At 39.0% G+C, this 20564-nt stretch overlaps 1 protein-coding gene across 1 annotated transcript in view; it reads right to left on the bottom strand.

The window, feature by feature from the left end:
- The window catches only part of LOC139732487 (sodium-dependent noradrenaline transporter-like), a 64073-nt gene extending 44111 nt beyond the window's left edge, over positions 1-19962 (bottom strand). Inside the window, exons 1-3 of the mRNA XM_071643350.1 lie at positions 19820-19962; positions 14629-14759; positions 8513-9085 (exon numbers count right to left, since the gene is read on the bottom strand). Coding sequence (XP_071499451.1) covers positions 8513-9085; positions 14629-14759; positions 19820-19962 — 847 coding nt within the window. The remainder of the gene's footprint in view (positions 1-8512; positions 9086-14628; positions 14760-19819) is intronic.
- Between the last annotated feature and the right edge of the window lie 602 nt (positions 19963-20564).

The following is a 20564-nucleotide window of genomic DNA, read 5'->3' as shown; positions in this document are numbered from 1 at the left end:
ATACATGAACATATCGAACAAAGAAAATATACCCACGATCATGTTCTGATTTGTGAATATGTGTACTTGTGGCCTTAAGTCTCTTTACAATGTTTTGCATTAAGGAATACAACAATTTTGGAATCCCACAGCAATTAAATTTTTGTAAGGCCGCAAAGGAATAAGAACTGCTCGCTCAGGAAGAGTCAAAAAATAGATGAGAAAAGAGGAGGGGAAGAAGAAGAAGAAGATGAGGAGGAATGAGAGGAGAAGGAAGAAGAGGAGGAGGAGGAGGATGCAGAGGACGAGGAAAAAGGTAATAAGTTCGTTAAGCATGACACACAAACATATAACGCCTCTATAAAGTTGCTCATATCAATCTGGCTAATTATGATAAAAAAAGTCAGCATATTGTAATCTAAAGAATACTGTTTTCATGTACGTCAATGAATTGTTATGAGTGAATAGACATTGATAGAATTTATTCATCATGTATTTATTAGCAAATATTTATTCATTTATCTATACATCTAGAATTCTGTGTTTGCCTTTGGACATATCTTATCTCAAGTGGCTTGAATATCTGCCACGGGCATTCAGATGGGACCACGTTTCGAGAGGTGTCGCTATTCAATTCGCTATAAAGCAAAACTTCAAAGATCACGCCCGATCTGGAATCGTACCTATCAGGCCAGGTGAGAGGGAGGAGGAGGGGGGGGGGGGTGGTGGGTGTTAACACATTTATAGCAATGGCGGATAGGGGGGGGGGGTCTCGCTTATAGAATAAAAGAAATGAAAAGAAAAAAAGGCGGCGCGTGGGCAACCTTTATTTCTGCTTGCTTGTCAATCGATGAAACCCGGAAGCGGCACTAGAAATACTTTTTTGCCCCCTCCCCCTTTTACGGAATTTCTGGATCCGCCCCTGTTATAGCATCTTTAATTATGTAAAAACCAAAGAACAATCGGATCATGTATATGTGACGAAGGAAGCCTTTTCCAATTTCGAGGATTTTACTTTCCGAATGAATAAATAAAATGATGGATTAAATATATTTGCTTTTTTAATGATGTATGCTTCTTTGCTACTTTGAAAGATGAGAAACCTGAAACTTTCATTTCTTGAGTCGCACTCTAAATACTTCGCAATACTCAATAAACTTTCAATATATTCCTGGTAAATCGCACTCTCCCTGTTTTAAAGTCTCATGGCCGTAAGTGGGAACTTGTGATGCTTACTATACAAAAGTATTTATAGGAAATCTGTTGGCATTCTCTTGGGATCACAAACTTCTTAATTCTAAACAATCAATTGTACTCTGCCTGTATGCTGTTGGAAAGCTAGTCATCTGGTACAAAACAGCGTTGGGTGTAGAGTTTAAATAATATGCGACGTCTAACTTTCGTTCTTTGTGTGTTTGCCCTTATCGTGGAATGTGAAAGGAAAGCACACAAGTGTTTCCTTTGCTCAAAACTTATCCTAAGGAATAAGGCCAGTGTGGAAAACGGTGTAGGTAAATAAAACCTTAATATTTATTCCGGAGCTTATCAAATACTCGTTTGGGATTAGGCAAGAATTCAGGTTTTTGTGTGTAAGTGTTTTTTTTTCTATCTTCCTACTTTGCATTTTTTGGTCCGAGGTTTGAAGCGTATAGGAGTATACGTGAAGTATTTTGTGGGTAGAACCAAGGAGGTATGAGAGAACCACGAAAACAACTGTCGTCCGGTATCGCACATGTGCTCTCTAGCTTTGACAGCCAGTCGTATGGCAACTGTGACGCATTTGAAATGTAATGCAATCTGATATGTGTGTGTGTGTGTGTGTGTGTGTGTGTGCGCGTGTGTGTGTGTATGTGTGTGTGTGCGTGAGTGTGTGCGTATACGTGTGTGTGTGGGAGAGTTTGCTTGTGGCATGATGAATCACGAGCAAGAGTGTCTTGAAACATTCGCGCTACTGTCCAAAACAGGACAGATGACGGCACCTGTACAAGTGTACTTGCTTTCAAAGTCACATGTTGCCAGTTTGTGGCACAAGATTTCATTTGACACTGATCTTATATGAATTCCTATCACATTCCACATGTCAAAAAGTATTCTTGCCTCAGACACCTTAAAAATGTACCGAAGTGCAAAGTACACAAACCCTAAACTCGATAATAATGCAAAAAGAGAGAAAGCGAAAGCCAAAACGTATTTTAACTCATGGCATTGCATTACTTCATGCGTTTCTAGAAAGGGATTGCAAATGGACAATCATCCCAATTTCCACCTGTTTCGGTCTATGTGACGCTCGAGAATCACCGTTTACGTTACAAGGAGGGAACGTTTGTTAAGGTCTTAAAGTGTAACCCGGTCTTAAAGTGTAACTCGGTGCCTACGCTTCTGAAAATGTGTCTCGCATATAGAGCGCCACCTGTGGTTTTGGATAAGTTTGTAGGCCAGTTCTTTCTGTCGTCTGCTCACACACCATCCGTGGTTTTGAGTACGTTATCAGCCAGTTCTTTCCGTCTTCCGCTCGCTTGCTATAAGAATTGCACTTTGAAAGTTTCGAAAATGAATTGCAGAGTATTGTTATTGTGGTGTTTGTTCCTGTTTACATCGCTATTTGAGTGTCAGTGTCAACCACGTCCAGGCAGAAAATCAGATGATGATGGCGAAGAAAGGCTCGGCGAATGGCAAGAAGATGGACAGTCATTTGCGTGTCGAGGCAGTGGTGATGCTGGCATTCCAACTGCAGTATTTCAAATCCAACCTACTCGGCGTTAGCATTCCAGACTCATTTTTTTTTTTTGTACTTGTTGTAGTAGTGTGTGATGATATAAAAAGCAATGGATTGTACATAGGACTATAATCATATCGATGAATGTTCAACTTGAGTTGTTTTCAGTTGCCAAATAACCTCTGTGACTTGGAAGTCATTCTGACTGGGACTGTAGCAAGTCTCCCAATCTTGCCATTTCTGATGTATACATGCATGTATAATATGTTAATTACATTCCAGCTATTCCACTGCCAGTTGACCTATTCAGCATTCTGGTATTCCAAGCTGTAGTATTGTATTTGTTGTAGTAGTGTGTGACGGTATCTAAATAAACTAATAATCTGTTGCATTAAGTTACCAAAGCATCCTCCATGAAAAGTTTTCTATTTAAACATTTGTTAAATATCTACTTTGGAGAGTCATTGTACCTGGGAGTGTGACAAGGTTTCAATCTTGCCATTTCTATAGTCATTTATTTCACGATTTCACGGGTATTTCAGCTTTTTATCAGCAAGTATTTGTTTATTCATATAATTCCTTTTTTATTTGATGCATTAGTGTGCAAAAATATTGTATGTAAATGTTCACTGTTACCATTAGACACAAGCAAATTCGGAATTTGTAATAGGCTGGGTTTTTGCTCTTTTTGTTCTCAGTGTCTTAATAAATATTCGCTAAAGATATTTTCTCAGCTTTTGAGTAATCATAATGGAATCTTACACATTAGAGCCTTTGAGGGCAGATTTAGAAACATATAATATGCATTGCATTGTCGAAAAGGGCATTATCAGTGATGGCATATGACGCAATATACTGTCGATGTGTAATTCAAAAGAATAGTGTGGTAATCCTCCCCTCCCAAACAATGCTCAGGAGGGGACTGAAATGGGCTCCATAACATACGTGTGTGCAATGTTTCCCTTGAACTATCAAAGTAGATTATTGCACACTGTAAAACGTACATACACATGTATTGTCACTCTGAGGTGACCAACCTTATTTATGTATGATGCACGTCATGTCAAGATACATTTTTTATTGCTCGGAAAGGATTTGGTATACTGTGCAGTGTGCATAAGCGACTGTCAGCAGAATCACATTATATTTTGAAAGCTTACCAACTCATTTATATCAGAACTTTTATATTTGCCATGGTTTTAGAATAGAAAAATTACATTTATTTTGCATGCCTATATTTCAACATGTCATAAATAAAGAAATATTATAATTTTCTTCCCTACTTACGAGATTCCGTCATTATAATATGAAGTGCGCTTATTTCTTAAGAGGCGTTATATAGATGAAGAGGTGGATGACAGATGAGGAGATGACGGATTAAATAGCACTGAAAGGGGGGGGGGTGGAATGACAGGTATGTGTGCAAACCATCATACTGGCAACCTAAATTTAAGAAGTGAAAATTGCCATCTTTTCACAATTTGGTTTGGTAGCTAATCTATGTATAACCATGGAGCTACTAGTAGCTCCATGGTACAACTTGATATATGTGAGTGTCTCGTGTCAGTGTGTTGTTAACGCGTGATGTGCGAGTGTCTTGTATGACTTTAAGCAGCAATATGATACTTGTAGATGTTAAAACCTCTACAATAGTATTTGATATACCAAGCAACTTTTGCTTATCATAGTGACTTGTAAAATGTTTGTACACTTAATAATCACAATAGGGATGATCATTTCTGTATGCAGGATATTTTGTGGGGTGTTTTCGAGAACAATCATGTGCAATAAACCGCACATTACGTGGAGCAGATACCAATATGTAGGCCTACACGTCAGGTCCTATGTGAGCAGTTCTTTTCATATCATTTATTGTTGTTTCTGTTTCGTATAATGTATCAACAAACACCTTCGAAAACATACTTATTTGTTCACCATTAATCATGGCTAATTTTGCAAATGAGAAATAAGGAAATCATCAAGAAAGAAAGCAGAGATAAAATAAAAAGAAAAGTGAAAGCATGGGGAATGAAGTTTGCATTTCCAGATAAAATTGTGGATTTTACCATACAAGCAGTAGATACCTCACCGATCAGAAAAAAAAAAGAAAGACAATAAAAATGATGAAATCACTTTCCTTCGCTGCATCAGTGGCCACCATCTGGGGTTTCAAAGTGAAAAACCACAGAGGACCTTCCTCATTTTGGGATGTAAAACAGTCAGGAATGTGCTATAGGCAAAAATTGAGCAAATAAAAGTCCACAAAAAAAGAGTTACAAGCCAGCAAAACCGTTACATTGTTTATGTAACAATACAGTGTTAGGTGTTGAATTACTCTGGGGATGCTACCTGCCATGTAAAGTAAAAAATCTTTTCAAGAAGATGTCAAAAATATGAACATTACGCCGCCCTCCTCCTCCCCCGCCCCCATCCGACATAGCAAATAAAAAGAAATCAGTCATACATTCACCTTCTAATATAGCATTGCATCAGCTCTGTTACTTCTGGTTCTGGAGAAGATTTGGGTGTATTTTGTTCAAACAGTCCCGTATGTTGAGGTCTTTGGATTTGGTGCCCCTTCAAACAAAGTGGGATTCCTTTACCCAGGGATGCTATCTCCCAAATTTAAGTTTAGTTGAGATGTATATGTCATGATTATATTTTTCAAGAAGATGCTAGAAATGTGAAAATTCCACCTCCCCCTACCATGGACACACCTGGATACCGCCATAATCTAACATGAATCTTCTAACTCAACTATACTATTTGCCTAGCTCTATCATTTGGTTCTTATTACATTGTATTGAAGAAGGTATACAAAAAAAATCCATAATTTCTTATGTAATTATTTGCACATTAATTTTGGTAATGCAACATATTTTGATAATAGAATCATTGTGCACATTCATTCTTTTTTTCCCTTTAAATCATGTACATGGTAATCTGATATTTTCTGAGATTTCGCTGAACGCTGAAAATGATTTTGATTCACAATTTATAGCAAAATATGTTGAAGAAAAATTAATAAATCTTACAAACAAAATAAGAAATACATTATGAAAAAAAAAACGTAATTGTTCTACTTATCGTTGATTTTGCTCTTTTTTCTTCATTTTGTTCTTTTTCTTTTAATGTATCAAACCTATAGCTCATGTCTGCATTCCCCTTCCTATTATATTATGAAGTACAGGCATATTGTCCGTGCTCGTATGTCTCGAGATGTGGTGTGCTGCGTTGTATAGTAACTATTTTCATTCCTTAGTTCTTTGTGCAAAAAAAAAAGAAGTTTGTTTCCTTTCTTTTCCTCTCTCCAGTTGCCCTCTAATCTATTTCTTTAGAAAGGTTATACTCTGAGGAGTACATGTCAAGCTATTGCTTTCTAGTGAACTCCTACGTTCTTCATTACGTGTTATTAATCTGTAATAGTTTGACATGAATTTTATCATTTCGTTGGTGACAAGGTAAGGTCCTTTGCCTTTAAGTAGTTTGTATTCTTTAAAGATTTCATTTATATCATGTTGAAGAACAAGTTAATTCAATTGAATTGAATTGAAATGAACGTGCTTGATGATGACAAATGTATTATTTATCATGATATACCGCTAGTGTGCAGGCACACACCCTTGTTGGTCGTAAATGAGTCTGCACCACAGGACCACTGGCACTGAGCCTCTCTCCCATGGGAGATTGGCACAACGAAATATGTGCTCGACCGCTGCATACGCATCGCTCGACACATTTTCAGAAGCCTAGGCATCGAGTTACACTTTAAGACCGGGTTACACTTTAAGACCGTAACAAACGTTTACCTCTGAATACTCAAGTATCGCAGAATGTGTGTTATTTGTTGACAAAACTGCGATGGGTGAGCGTATCGTGCCTAGCACTATGTATAGGTTAAAGCATACATGATGAAACCAGTATGGGACTCCGAAGTAACTAGAGCAGATACAAGGATAACAACAGCGGCTCTAAAAGGTTGTCCTTTCTATTTCGAGACGTTGAAAAAGAGAAAATGTCTGGAAACGAGAAAGTAAACTGCGATCCTAGAGATCTTTGTTTCACAGTAAATACTCATGTTGGCCTTACGTAACATGACGCACATTGAAGTATGCGTAGGACATCTCGTCAACTATGCATCAGTGCCACTTGTTTGAAGTCCCACTTCAAACAAGCGTCTGCATGTTGTAACACAGACGTAAGGAGGTGGCAGAAAAATTCAGTCGGTGGCTGTGTGCTGATAGCCTTTTCTTTTTGTCAGACGACGTGAAGAAAGCTATAGGAGAGCTAAGAATAGTGTGTCGTCAAGATGAGTAACATATTTGGACAAATTATTACACCTGTGGTCCTGCTTTTATTAATGCAATTATAGTTTATGTATGCGCTTCACGACAAAGGTTATTTCCTCACAACCGAAAGCTTGGTTAAAGCTTGCTCGATATCACAATGAAGTTCTTGAATTGAAACTACTAATTGGTGGAACCTGGGAAAACTAGTGAGGTTGGTAAGGTGAACCTATTTCAAGTAAATACGGTCAAACCTGACTCAGAGACCACCTGCCATTAACAACAGTCCCCCGAGATAAAAGCCATTTTAAAGACCCTGTGTATGAATTCATATTTGATACCCGAACATTTATATTCATACTAGAATTGAGATATCCAACAGCGTGGGATTGACTTTAATATTTGAATTAGGACATTAATCTATTTCTTTACACTGTAATCATTCAGTTGCCATCATGATGTACATTGTCATCTAATTCTCGAATGTTTAGACCCCAGCTATTATTCAAATACACAATAGTCAGACCTGTCTATAGGCCATCCAAGGGAGACGAAAAAGTGGCCGCTAAAGACAGGGTCTTTAACATGACCTTGTTTTTAGTGGTCGTATACGGCAGGTAGCCGCTAAGACAGGTTTGACTTTATGGGTCATTTACTTGTTTTACAGACGTCCCATGCATCCCACTACGTCACTTTTTGCACTATAAGAGGTCTGCATCATTGGCCACAACAACCAATATTTCCTTCATGTCAGCTGGGAGACATTCCAACGATGAGAAAAAGCGGATTCAAGTAATATGAAGTTTCAACTTATGCTGTTCTTATGGCAAATGAGGTCAATCCGAATGATTATTTCATTCCGCTACGTTCTCAGAACTCTGGTCTTCTTGTCATATCCCCAGGTTTCACACAAAGTGTGTGTGTGTGTGTGTGTGTGTGTGTGCGCGCGCGCGCGTGTGTGTGTGTGTGTGTGTGTGTGTATGGTTTGTGGGGGTGACGAACTTTTGCTTACGCTGGGTCTTCTTTATGGAACTCATCACTCCCTCAATTCATTAAGAATAGTAATTCTGTTGAAGTATTTAAGAATAATCTCAAGAAGTATTTGTTTGATTTAGCTTATAATGATTGGTCAGCATTGTTTCATATACCGGATATGTCCTGTACTGTTTCACTTTGTCATTTTCTTTGTCTTATGTTCCTGTATGCATACCTGATTCATATCTTGCACATGGTTGTGCCTAGAGCATGTAGAGCATTTAATTATCATGACTATTAGATAGATTTGGCGCCTAGAAGTCCCATATATTAGTAATGATATTATAATCATTATTACTGTTATCATTATTTTTTTTCGTGTTTTCTTTTGTATGAGAAAAGAGAATGGACAAACACTTTATCTGCCTCAGTGAGACCATGACAACATTTGTAAATATCCATATAATTCAGTTTATGTTTACGTTTCATATGAAATTATTGATAATATTCATAGATATACGATATATATATGAAAAAGTATTTGCGTATATCTTACCTCCACCATTTCTGTAGCAAAAGTAAGGAAACCTCCAGACGTTCGCTAAGTCAACGGAAAACCCGATGACCGAGAGCAGGAAATCAATCTTCCTCCCCCAAGTCTCCCTTTCCTCCTCCTCCTCCTCCTCCGCCTTTTCAGGAAGTCCGTCGTCATCGTCCTTTTCGTTTCTGTAGATGATGCCGTCCTCCTCGGGACGATTTCGGTCCTCTAGCTCAACCTCGACCACCTTCTTGTTCTTCCTGTCGAGGAGCTTGGCTGAGGACGGATCGACGTGTATCGCATACCCGTCCTTTTTGATATTGTTATTGTGCATGACGAGGTCGTGGTTGACCACCGGAAGGGCGTCGGTGTCCTCAGGTTTGACAATGTGCACCGATATGGCTTTCTCGTCCTCCTCGAGGTCAACTGTCGGATTGTCGATGCCGACGTCGACCACCGCCGCCGGATTGTTGAGCGTAAGCGATGATTTCGGTGTCCTACTTCCATCGGCGAAGTCCTCCGTGAGAGGAACGCCGTTGGCAACCGGTGAGGCATCCATGGTTGGTGGCCGTCGGACCTGGAGAAATAGACCTTCCAAGGAGATGGATGGAACAGAGAGAAAAGGAGTAAGTGAGAGGTATCCACTGCGTGGCTAGGAGCTCTTGCAGAAATGTAATGAAAAAGACCTCCTTGCTCTTTTTATTCAAAGTGCCCCTCCCTCGGGCAACAACAGAAGTGAAAGTGGGTTCCTGATCGGGTGGACGCTGATGTAGTGTGCCGTGCGTGCGCCTGTGCTTATTTACGCTGATGTGTGGTGTGGCGTGCACGTGCGTCGCTCTGACTGAAGGTGCAAGCGAGAGTGCGTTTTCAGTCGTGCATCATGATGGTATTTCTAGTAGGCCTATACCTTACACTACCAAGGATTGAGATTTAGATTATAAATCTGAGATTTATAGATTATTACGTCTTTCTTGCAGAAGTTTCATAGCCACCTTTGAACCTTTGAGGATGTAGAATAATCTCCACCCATTTAGGTTATGTTTAATGTTTCCAAGTCGATAGGAGGACAACCAATACACTTTCTCAGAACTCGAAATCAAGAAAATACGCGATTCATTTTATTTTATTCAAATTTTCGATTCATTCGAGATCGTTCTGACAGTGTCACTCGAGGTATTCTGTCGTAAATTTGTTATTGTGTTGAGTTGTGTTTCAAGTTCTTTATCGATGAAGCAATGCCGAGTGCGAAACGAGAAGACAACGACCCCGTTGGGATCTATTCGCGAAAAATAAAATATGAGCATAATAATCGTTGTATGCAGCAGTTAGTTAATGCACTGTCGAGCAATCTTGAAAGAAGTTAATAACATAAGTTATGTTTGCTTTGGTCTTAATAGGGAGGTGTTTATCAATTTCCACCTCCCTGGTCTAAATACATGTGTTTTTATCATTTACAGACTCCTGTATGAATGATACTGATGTTATGATGAAAGTCGTGAGTAAAGGGAACATGGAAACGCCAGAGCATTTTTTTTTTCATTTTCGCTTCCCTCACTTCTTTTAAGTTGGTGTTTTCAGGAGACGACTAATAACTTTCAGAGCGTATCCTGGCATATTTCTTGAGCTGTTCGTATATATCGCCCAGTGTTTGAATACGTATGATAAATGGGTAGATACTCCTGTATGAATATTGTTTTCTGTATCAAATGTGGTAAATACCCCTTAAAGAGCAATAACTTTGATGTTAGCACTGGTTTGGGTTTAATTTGGGGGAATAACTATTAATCTAATGTCGAATGAACTTGAATGGTATAAAGGCTTTCAGATTTTGCGAGTAGTCATGCTGTGTCTCTCCTTGAGTATATCGGCGATGAGCATGGCCGGCGCAGCCGTGGGGGCCGTGGGGGCTCGGGCCCCCACACTTTTTGTGCACCATACAAAGGAATACATAAGGTGTCATCTCTTTGGGCCCCCACACTTTTTTTAACCCGGAAGTACGTAAGTGCATGCACTAAAATAGAAATAGATAGGGATCTTGAAGTATGGCGGCGGTAAGGTTATGTTTTTTCTCTGAAGACCTTTTCTTTTTGCCTGTCAGCTGAAGAAACCCGGAAGTGGACGGGTAGAGATGAGCTGAGGACCTTTTTTTTTTTGCTTGTCAGCTGAAGAAACCCGGAAGTGGACGGGGAGAAGAGATGAGCCTTTTTTTTTTTGCTTGTTAGCTCATGAAACCCGGAAGTGGGCCCCCACACTTTTGAAAACACTGCGCCGGCCCTGATGAGTTGCACACTCTCTTTAAACATTAAACGTTGAATAAACTGGATTTGTTTGTTTCTTTGTTTGTATTTAATAGGACTACACCTTCACGGGATTATGACGCATTCCCACGTAACGTTCATGATCGGGAAGACTAAACATGGATGCATTTGTTTCTGGTAGCTCGTAATTTCTTTCACAGCGATATCTACTTTAGAGGGTGTGTACAGTTCTGGTTGAGGTGAGGATCTAGCTTTTAACGTTTTGCGAGATATTCAGAAATCACTCTATGAGATGTCAAAGAGCATGCAATTCTAAGGGGTACCAAAAGTTTATTAATTGATAAAAATCGGTTTTGAAATGGCCGAGATATCCAAAAACAAGGTGAACACAGAGATCCTAATAAAAGGCGTGGCCTGTCGCCTTTTATAATTATCACTTTTTTGGATATCTCAGCCATTTGAAAACCAATTTTCATCAAATAAACGTTGAATCCTTCTTAAAATTACATGTTCTTTCATATTTCATAAGAGGTTTCTCATTATCTCACTTAGGAATGTTCAAAACGTGAATCCCCACCTCAACCAGTACTGTACAGTCCCTTTATTATTAACGTACAGACTTGTAGAACACTCTTTTGGAACCCACCAAAAGGGGAACAAATGTTTGTCGAAGTGAAACATATAGGTCCTACAGCCATCGCGCAAATTCGGCTCTGTTGGCTCTCGAACATTGACCACAGTATAATGTCAGCCGCAAAACTTCGATAGCTGGGTTTTACGCGAGGAAGATTGACGCATGGCAAATATCAGGCGGCGTGCAGAGCCGACCACGCTAGACTTTGGTCCTAGTAAAAGAAGAAACAAAAAAATGAATGACCGGGTGTGTCGCTGTTGAGTATACACCGCGTATGATATCACAAGAATATGCTAGAATGTAAATGTGAAGTTACACAGCACAGCGATGCGTAACTATAATTATGTGGAACATCCGGTATCAATGTTTGGTGGTTGTCCTGTGTTTTTATGTGATGATGATATCAGGCTCGTGAGTGCGCTAACTAATTTCATCCTCATTCTCATCCAGATTTAGATTAAGATAACACCAATTCGTTTTTGCATGGCAGGACTTTCCCTTATTCTTAATCAGTTAACAACCCCCAGCCACGCTTATATAGCTTTCCGAAAGTCCTGCATGAAAGTATATCAAAAATGAAGTAAAGTAACAGGATCCACTGCCGTATACGCCAGTGTGGTCGATCTTGAGAAAATGTGTCCGAATCAATTCCCGATAAGCACATTCCCTCGATCAAGCAAACATATATTTCAGTCTTGTTCTTTTTATCCAGGGGTAAACAGGAACAATTACTGCTCATGTAGAAATAACCATGTTTGATTGATCGTGCAGCTACAGAGCATTGAAAAGGATAGGTCTATTGTGGGGAAACTGGTAATTGGTCATGCATGTTAGATTATAGGGGAATATGATCGTTCAAGACAAACTATGTGTTATCTCAACCAGGGATCTTCATAAATACGTAATTTCGGTGAATGCCAATGCAATTCATTCAACGCCCCCATTTCAAAAGATATTGTTGATGGCTGTGTCGCTGAATTCATAAGTATAGATTGAATTGACTCTGATCACTCGGTATGTTTCTTGTCATTTTGGTGTTGTGTGGGAGGTTTGCTTGCTCAAATTGATATCTTCTACGATCATTATATTTTTGATAAACTCTCAACATTTATAGCGAAGGGTGTCGTCGACGATACAAAATTTTAAACCTTTGGTTATGTTGTATTGACAATGAAATGCAGAAAAAAAAATGAACGAGACTGAACTGAACCTACCTAATCAAAATCAGCGATTCTTAGATCATTATAATCCAATATTTTAGATTTCCGGTTACGACACTATAAGTGAAAATCTTTCACATATCATGTGATTGCAGTGAAAAAAAAAATGCCATGAAGACAAAGATTTATTACCCTTTATGATAACTGATTCATAAATACAAATCAAAGAAAAAACATCCAACAAGGAACTCACTCGTAGGGCCTACAACATGATAGCTCACTGACTTATTGGTTATGTAGCTCATTGAAATTTACGATTTCAAGTATTTGAGGTGTTTCTTTTATTTTGTATCTCTGTGAATTTCCATAATCTGCAAAATTTTCTCCTGCTTGATTTAATTATGTATACTGTAGGTTGGATCTTGCACCATGCATAAAGTGCCTATTTTGGGATTACGCCTACGTTTGCTCGTTGCAGTGGAAAACCAACCATTTCAAACATTGCCACATTGATATTCAAACATACTTGCGGTTTGCCATTATGACGTAGACGTGACGTGGGCTAGGGCTAAAGGCCAAGACTGCATGGTGTTTGCAAGTATTTAGAGATTCAATGCGAAGCAATGAAGTACACAATCAAATTAGAAAAATTGAGTGTTTTGTCGCATTTAGCGTTCAAGAAGGAACTACGCTCGAGTCTCAGTGCGGCGTAGGAAATGCACTCATCCAAAGTTTCGCTCATTATGAAAAGTTCAGTGGGTACACGTGACCATGGAAATCATTGTTAGAAACTGTCTTCACCCAGGCTACCTCCGAAAAGCTCTTATTTCTGGAGAATCTTACGTGTTTACTTGATTGGTACCAAGCTTATTGCTACCAAGCACTTCGTTTTCTGCACTAGAAATTCGGTAAATGCCATCCCCAATGAGTTTGAACCATGATAATTATGCTGATTCTCTAGCAAATCACTTGATTCATTCTCTTTTGTTCCTCTTAAAATACCAACCAAACAACAAAGCCCAACAAACTTTTGAAATAACGCGACAGAATAGTGAAGAATATTACTTCAACCATGACCATAATTCACTGTACTTCACGTATAGTGTTTACTTCTTTAGCAGCAAAGTTGCTTATTTGATATTCCAAAAACAACAAACAAACAAACAAACAAAAAAAAAACAATCAAACAACAAAATGCTATGTGCAAGAAAGTGTGCATCATATCGTAAACATACAAAATATGTATTTTTCATTCTGCATTTTGTTTTCACAAAGACAAAAACGAATTATGTACAATTCTCTTTACATTATCTTCCACCAAGGATGAAATTGTAGCCTTTTGGAATAGCCTTTACGGAACATAGATTTAACCAAAATTCCGGTAATATTTATAAATTTTGAATGGACCGTCTGAGTACCTTCAAACTTCACTAACGTGTTCTTCCATTTTTTTTTAATTTCTGTACATGTATTCACTGAATATACATGTTAACAATATGTTTTGGGGTAATCAAAACCCCCTTTAGACCCGTGGAAAAATTCATTGGTCGATAGACCCATGTCAGGCATATGATGAGAGAGCCGTTTTATTTCGTGAGTGCGAGCTGTTTATTGCCATTGACAAGTAGGTATATGCATTTATAGATAATCACTGCAGAGCGCTAATCAATAACCTCTGAAATACCACGTGCTCCACGTGACGTAATACGCGGTATCCCTTTGTTTTTGCTGAGCGGGCTTTTCGTAAACACACATGCACTAAACTCCACTATACGTCAAGAGTGGCAAAAAAAGTCTACAGACAGCAAATAAAAGGATGGCTACAGACTCATGACATAAATTTAAAATCATACATTAATCGAAGTATCATGACATTAAATTGCTTGAGTACCAATCATGACGGACGAAATAAACGCCAAATGTGTCCACACTTCCACAAGGTGTGAAGTTGGAAAAAAAACAGAAGAAGACGCAAGAACATAAGCGTAAAGCGAAGACAATGTTACAACGCTTTCAGAAGTGGTCCGAGGGACAACATTCGAAACGCCTTGTCGCAATCTAATTACCACCAAACCAACTCACTTGACAAGCGCCATGATGATCCTGTGTGACAGCACGAACTCGACAAATCCAAAATCAGGGGAGAGTATGTTTCTGATGGAACGGAAATCACTCTGCTGGAGGTGTGAGAAACACCAAGATATAGATTGAAACTTCACTCTATTTTATATATTCCGATACAACCAAATGAGGCGCTACCTCAGTCGAAGGCTACTTTGCCTATGTTTGGCCCGCTCTATGAAATATCGCTTAATTAATATCGCATACGCTAGTCTCTTTCCTAGTCCTTTTTTTCTCACCCTCTCACCTTCTTTCTCTCCATTTCCTTCTATCTCTTTCTTTCCAAATGTACCAATCGGAGGAACAGATCGCATAAATCATGTTGACTCCACTTCAAATTGTGTACAGAACTCGATAACGGCGGGACTATCGGAATGCTGTAAATCTGAACTTTGTACTTTTCTCACAACGTCTGGATAAGGAGGCTCGATAAAACTAGAAAAATTGAAATGTATGTTTAATCGAATGAGAATGGTAAGTCTACAAGCACAAGAACGGGTGCTCTCCTGCACGCATAAACAAACACACGTTTAAAGTATTTGCATACCGTTCATCCCAAACATTGGGAGATTGATTATTATGTTATTGGGGCAATGTCGGAAGAAGCAGGCGTGCATTTTCCATAATTATACGCTGTATTATATCATAAGAAAAATTTCCTTTTAGTGATGTGGTAAAGCACACTTGTGCTATTTGTCCAGTAGAGAAATAAAAAAAAAAAAAAAAAAAAACATCATGTTGATACATATCGATGTTTTATATGAATAAGTGTGACTGTGTAGTGATGATTATGTTATATCACTGTCGTTCCAACAACTACATTCGTATTTGCTTGTTAAAGCAAGGGAGCTATAGTGGGGTTAAATCATGCACAAGAAGATGATATTATGCATTTTATCACTTGGTGGGGATAAAACTAAAAAGTGATACAGGGCACGAAAGATGATTGGGCACCGAAATATTCGCAGAAGATTAACTGGTAAAATGGGGGGGGGGAGATGCAAGAAATTGGAATAAAGGAGAAGAGAATAGAAACCATTGATGAGAATGCTGGAGAAGAAGATAGAAGAGAAGAGAAAGATATAGAGGGAGAGAACGAAAGGAGAGAAAACGGGGGGGGGGGGGGGGGGAGATACATCCAGGAAGGAAGTGGCGAAGATAAAGCACCCAATATGAGGTTTGTGTTATGAGAAAATATCTTTTGGGAACAAAGGGAAGATGGCGACCTTGGAGCAAGTGAAGGCTTTCAAAATCGGTTGTTCGATTTTGTCTCGACACGCGCAATTAGAGATGTAAAAGCTGAAATGCGCCCACGGACATGATCTGGTGATTTTGTCAAAAAGTGCGTTAGTTATGTTCGAGGACGTTTTCGTCTGCCTATCCAGCTAGCATGACGTTTCCACTCGTCAAACATTCATTTTATTTCACCACCCATCACTGAGTTCACAGCTATGATTAAAGGTACTGCTTACCTTTGGGAGCAGTGATTAAAAAAAAATGATATCACATTTGATGCATGTCTGTAGGTCAGTTGTATCACAAAACATCCTACAACGCAAAGACTTTCCAATAGAGTCTAAAACATTACGAGATATCACAATTCTTCTCACTATACCATTTACTGTAGACGGTTTAGTCTAGAAAAATATTATAACCATTGTTCACATTTTGTATATTTAACAATACTTAACATTGATTATACTGATTCATGTTTTCACTTTGGCTGTTTCTATTTCTAACTCACATTTTAGAACTATTTTGAAGCATTTAAGTTGGGTTTTTTGTTTCATCTGCAAATGGTAAATAATGCCTTTAAGAAGGCAGCTTAGAGTTCACAACACTATCTTGAACGCTTACTCTGGGAGTCAAAAGTTCCAACGTTAGACGCAGCAACTGGGGACACGAAAACCCCCCACTGTTCATCGGTTTGACAAGTGTACTGATAAAAAAAGGAAATATTGCACAAACACATACCGGAGATATGGAGGGAAACATAACTGTGCCTTTTAATGATTTATGACCAAAATAAATCAATGCATAGATGACACATGACACAGTAATTATGACAAGGTATTTGACGTATATTGCCTTCTCAAGTGATTCGAGTGTGTTCTGACGTTAATACTTTTCGCCTGCTCCAGTAGTTCATTTTCTATCTTTGATTAAACTTGTTAAATGTGTTTATAGTGACTTCTCGTTCAGTCAATTAAAAGCAAAAACACAGCTGATGATATTTCTGCAGCTACAGCGATATTGTTGCCATTAAAAGGAGACATTTCGGATCGATCAAGCGATAAAAAACTATTCGCGCTTCCACTACATTTCTGGACATCAATGATTTTGAAGTTTTGAGTACAAGACCTACGCTGTGCCCAACTCAAAGAGTGAGCAACATTTTTTTATTCTACGTGTGATGGCGCTGTTCATTTATACCTTCGTATCTTTGCGCGGAAGACGAGTAACAAAAATGTGCTTCCCTCTTATCACTGTGCAAAATTTAGAATCTTTCTGTTCATTACATATAATGTGAGGATTATGTATTCACGATTTACGATTTATGTATACTACATGATGTGAAATTATGAAAATCGTCTGGAATGTCCCTGTAAATATAGATAACAAGTTTCTCATGCTTCAACTAGGTATCTTCCTGCATTTTTTAGGGCACTTCACAAAATACCCAAGACAAGACAATAAAGGGATTGTAAGGAATATCTCAGTGCCGTTTTTGTCTTAAGATATCTTCTTTTTACATACATTGAATGCAATAATATTACATGACATTAAAAAAGAAAGAAAAAGAAATTAACCAAAATGGCTTCCTTTGCTTTTGTAATGTTTCACGCACTTCACCCTTATCGACATTTTACAGGTGAAAATTTATATGTGCTTATTTCTGAAAATAACTCAACAGATATCTTTGTGACTCTCGACACTCAACGACGGAATACTTTATGACTACCGGTGACGTGTCTTTGACAAATTGGAACAATTCATTTGAGACAGTTAAAATCTTGATAACGCACGCCGTCGGGGCGCTTACAAAACTCCATGTAGATAGAAAGTTTCTCCTCAGCCCCAAAATTTACTACTAAACCAACGGAAGAATTGCCATACTATATGCGACACATTACTGTTACATTACCATAAAAAGAATGCTGTGTGATCGTGACCGGCACCTCCTCCCTCCTTCCCCCATTTGTTTCACTTGTGGCAGAGTTGTTCATACTTGTATAGCGCCCTCGTTGTCAAAGTTGTCGCTGGCATTGCTAAGCAATATCTCGCGTCTGCAGAAACGTCCAACACTATAACATTGATTTCGGTAGGGTGGTTTGCTTTGATCGATAAAACATTGTTTGATTATACTTTTGTTTCTCTTTTTTTTTTCTTCAATTTCGTGATTTGTGTCTTCAGTACTTTCTATTTTCTCGTCGGAAAACATGCATGGATTTCACAATTGCGAAGTGAAGACTTGTTGCCGCATTTTGTCAGAGGCGTAACATTATCAAACTGACTGACTGAGAAAGTTCATAGGGCCTGATTATTTGCCTGTGAAGATTGTATTGTGTTTTGATTCCTTAATAAAACAAAAAAAAAGAATAAAAGGGCCTCTTCTTGCATGAGATGCATAAAAAGTAATATAACAGCCAAATTAAGACATCTATAAACTGGGCTGTTGCTCAAACAAAAGCGAATATCATCACCCATCCATAAACATAGAAATCCCACCTAACTATTCTGGAAGCTTAATCAATGTAAAGCTTTGAGGTTGGAGTGAAAACATAGTTTTCGCGTGAATGCAGAACTGTCGATTTCTGCTTTGTGGAAGAACACAGGATTATGATGGGTAGTGACGAAAATGTATTAATTAACCCCCCAAAAAAGTTCGCTGAAAGTAGGCTACTCAGTCTCAGAGCTTACTCGATAGTGGTTACTGTGGTGATGTTTTACATTCCATTACTTCGATTATCGATTCATATCCGGACATAGCGGTATTCATAGCGCGCGAGAGTGCATCGCATGCAACTTGTTCGGCATACGATTCAACACTACAGTGGCCCGTTGCATAAAACTTACCGTTGAATTTCAATGGTAACTACCGTCAAAATTAGGCGTCACAGCCAATCAGCATCAAGGATTATAAAATTTACCGCTAATTTGAAGACTTACCGCTAGAAAGGAGCGGTAAGTCCAGCGGTAAGGGTTTTATGCAACAGGGCCCTGATCGATGCGATCATCATCGTACTAGTTGTCCTACGGTGACACAGCATTAATTTGCTCCTGCGACAGTTGCTCTGGTCTTATTTTCTCCAAGGACTTACGGTTAGGGTTAGGACTGTGATAGGGTTTTAGGTTTAGTTTCATGTGAGGATAAGGATTAGGGTTAGGGTTATGATTGTGGGTAAAATTTATGTTTGGCTTACCGTGCAGATATCACATTGGAGCAAATTGCCGTAGGAGCAAATATCATCGAACCGCGTTTTCCAACCCAACTACTAAAAAAAAAAAAGGAAAAAAAAAAGGGTGCTTTCGGAATGAAAGTCGGAATACCGACTTTTATCATTTCACTCTTTTGATCTCAAAATGCTACAACCATAATGCTCATAGAATAATAGAGCAATACAATGGAAATGAATGGCAGCCAATTAAGATGTAGCCTTTAATAAATGTTATGACTCGACACACGACTGGTATCTCTCTGTTCATTAAAAAAGAGTGGTCTAAAAGACACAGTGACGTTTCGTTGTCATGGCTTTCAATTCGGATTCACTTTCATCTCTGTGTGCGTGTGTGTGTGTGTCTGTCTGTATGTTCTGAATGTGCGTTATTTTTTGAATGCATCTTTGTTTGTTTGTGGGTTGTACATAGCTTTTATACTTGTTTATATTACATATACATCTCGTATATTTTTTTTTGACTGGGTAAACTTCCTGGTTTGTCCATGCATCCTTGACAAACTACGGATAACCATTCAGCACCTATATATTCTTTTAAATGCCATATAATTATATCAACTATAGTACCAATTAAAATAACCGCTTAATTTCGGGCTTGTTGACGGGGCAATAAGATTATCTGATGATTCTGAAGATATCCCTTTTATTTTGTTGGGGGGGGGGGGAATAAGATGAAGTATGTAGTATCAGCATACCATTTCCATGGCGCACGGCCAGAAGGTACACCCCTTGGTTCCGGTCGGCTACTTGGAGACGTTTCGGGACCAGGAATCGGAGCCCGCTGGAGGACCCGTCCTCTCCCGCTACTACCCCTGACATCCTCGCCTTCGTATCGCATCAGTTGTGGATCAAATACGATCGAGACCCGAGGACAACACGAAGATACGAAGGATCGAGGAGATCCGCGCAGCCATCAGCATCTTGTATCCTAGCGGCAACCTGCTAATCAATACATACGTGCAAATATCGCTAATCCACATGCGATAACCACGCAGACACAGCGACGACGCAGAATTTCAATATTCCAGCAGAAGAAGGCACATCTCAACGGAATGCTCCTGGAAAATAAAAACCTGCGTTGCTAAGCACCGGAGAGAGGGATATCCTAATTTCTTTGTAGACACAACTGTTTTTTGTTGTTTTTTTCTCTCTCTCCCATGTAGCTCTTATCGCTGGTAAAGGTAAACCGTTTGTCGAAGAACCACATGCCTGGAATAATATTCGACACTCCAAATCCGATCGGCGCTCGGTTTCAGCAATAATACCTTCGTGGTTGCAGCCAACCCGACAGGCACCAGAGGCTCGATTGTACCTCTCTCCTTCTCGGTCAATGATACTCGGATTTCTTTTGTGCTATTCAAGTGTTCGCTTTAGTTCCCTCATCATGAAACACCTCTGTTTACCTTAGCAGGTCCCAATATCCGATCCTTGCCTTGCATT

Source organism: Diadema antillarum, unplaced genomic scaffold, assembly GCF_040938485.1.
Source record: "Diadema antillarum isolate AM-2024a unplaced genomic scaffold, OU_Dant_1.0 seq00000425_RagTag, whole genome shotgun sequence".
Taxonomy (NCBI): domain Eukaryota; kingdom Metazoa; phylum Echinodermata; class Echinoidea; order Diadematoida; family Diadematidae; genus Diadema; species Diadema antillarum.
Note: the sequence above shows the minus strand (reverse complement) of the source record. Positions and strands in the feature narration are given on the sequence as shown.